The sequence below is a fragment of the Miscanthus floridulus genome, chromosome 5, assembly GCF_019320115.1.
Source record: "Miscanthus floridulus cultivar M001 chromosome 5, ASM1932011v1, whole genome shotgun sequence".
Classification (NCBI taxonomy): Eukaryota; Viridiplantae; Streptophyta; class Magnoliopsida; order Poales; family Poaceae; genus Miscanthus; species Miscanthus floridulus.
In genome coordinates, this window is record NC_089584.1 from 38,606,200 (window position 1) to 38,607,596 (window position 1,397).

A 1,397-nucleotide genomic window follows, 5' to 3' on the forward strand; every position below is an offset into this window, starting at 1 on the left:
CGGGGCCGTTTCTGGGGGGGGACCCTGAGCTCACGATATAGACGAACACGTACAGGAGGACAGACTCACTCTCACGCTCGCACACACCCAGGCATAGACGGGTTCACGAGGTAGACGAACACACGCTCGACACTCTGTAATGCGTGCGCTTCCCCGCTGCCTGAGATCAACATCTCAAGCAATCCACGCCGCTCCATGCAGAGACCTAGGACTAGCTCCCTCTCTCGCCCTACTTGTAACCCCCTACTACGAGCATTTCGGTGCAAGGAATACAAGATCGATCTCTCAGACTGGACGTAGGGCACCCATCGCCTGAACCAGTATAAACCTTGTGTCTCTTTGCATCACCATCCGGGATTAGGGGCACGCAGTACTTTTTTACTAGTTGGTTGAGGAACCACCGGTCCGAAACACCGACAAGTAGATACTCCCATGGAGCAGCGTGTCAAGCTTGTAGAAGGAGATAAAGAAACGGCAGTGGATGCTACAAGGTACAGAAGTGTGATTGGAAGCTTGAGGTATCTAGTGAATACCAGACCTGACATAGCCTATGCTGTGGGTCTTGCAAGTCGATTTATGGAGGCACCAAACAATGAACACTGGGCAGCAGTTAAACGTATTATCAGATACATTTCAGGAACTGTTAACTATGGCTGCAAATTTGTTGGAGGAAACTATTCAGACATGGGGCTGTTGGGATACACTGACAATGACTATGGGGGTGATCTTGTGCATCGCAAGAGTACTACTAGAGTTGCTTTCTTCCTGGGTTCTAATTTGGTGACCTGGACTTCGCAAAAACAGAAAGGAGTGTCCCTGTCCACGTGTGAAGCTGAGTACATTGCGGCAGCTTCAGGGGCTTGTCAGGGTGTTTGGCTTAGCAGGCTGGTAGCAGACTTAACAGGCAAGGAGGTTCAGAAGTTTAGATTGCTTGTCGACAACATGTCTGCCATTGAGCTTAGCAAGAATCCAGTATTTCATGAGAGAAGCAAGCATATTGACACTCGGTACCACTACATACGTGAGTGTATTAGTGACGGCATTGTGGATGTTGAGCACGTTGGAGCTGATGATCAACTGGCTGACATTTTGACCAAAGCTTTGGGCCGCATCAGATTCGTCGAGCTTAGACAGAGGCAGGGGATCGTCAATGTACGACAGGATTAAGGGGGTGATTTGTTCGAACGGTCATAATGTAATCCTGTCAATGTATCTGCATCTTTGGTAGTTGCACGTTTGGTTATAGTGCGTAGATATCGCAGGTGGACTAGAGATCGCATAGGACACGCTGTGACCGCACGCTGGTTTGACGAGTTCTCGCCACGACGTCGTGCGCCGTGCATGTCGCACAGGCGATCCGAAAAATGAGGACGCACCGTGCAGTGCCGGCGTCGTGG

General features: G+C 50.3%; 1 protein-coding gene across 1 annotated transcript; it reads left to right on the forward strand.

Annotated features, from left to right (window-relative positions):
* Positions 1-432: 432 nt before the first annotated feature.
* LOC136454530 (secreted RxLR effector protein 161-like) lies at positions 433-1,167 on the forward strand. The gene has a single exon (XM_066454921.1). The coding sequence runs from the start codon at positions 433-435 to the stop codon at positions 1,165-1,167; it is 735 nt and encodes a 244-aa protein (XP_066311018.1).
* The last annotated feature ends 230 nt before the right edge of the window (positions 1,168-1,397 follow it).

Bases quoted from the DNA above. Each gene is read 5' to 3' on its own strand.
- LOC136454530 (XM_066454921.1), top strand. From the start codon at position 433: ATGGAGCAGCGTGTCAAGCTTGTAGAAGGAGATAAAGAAACGGCAGTG.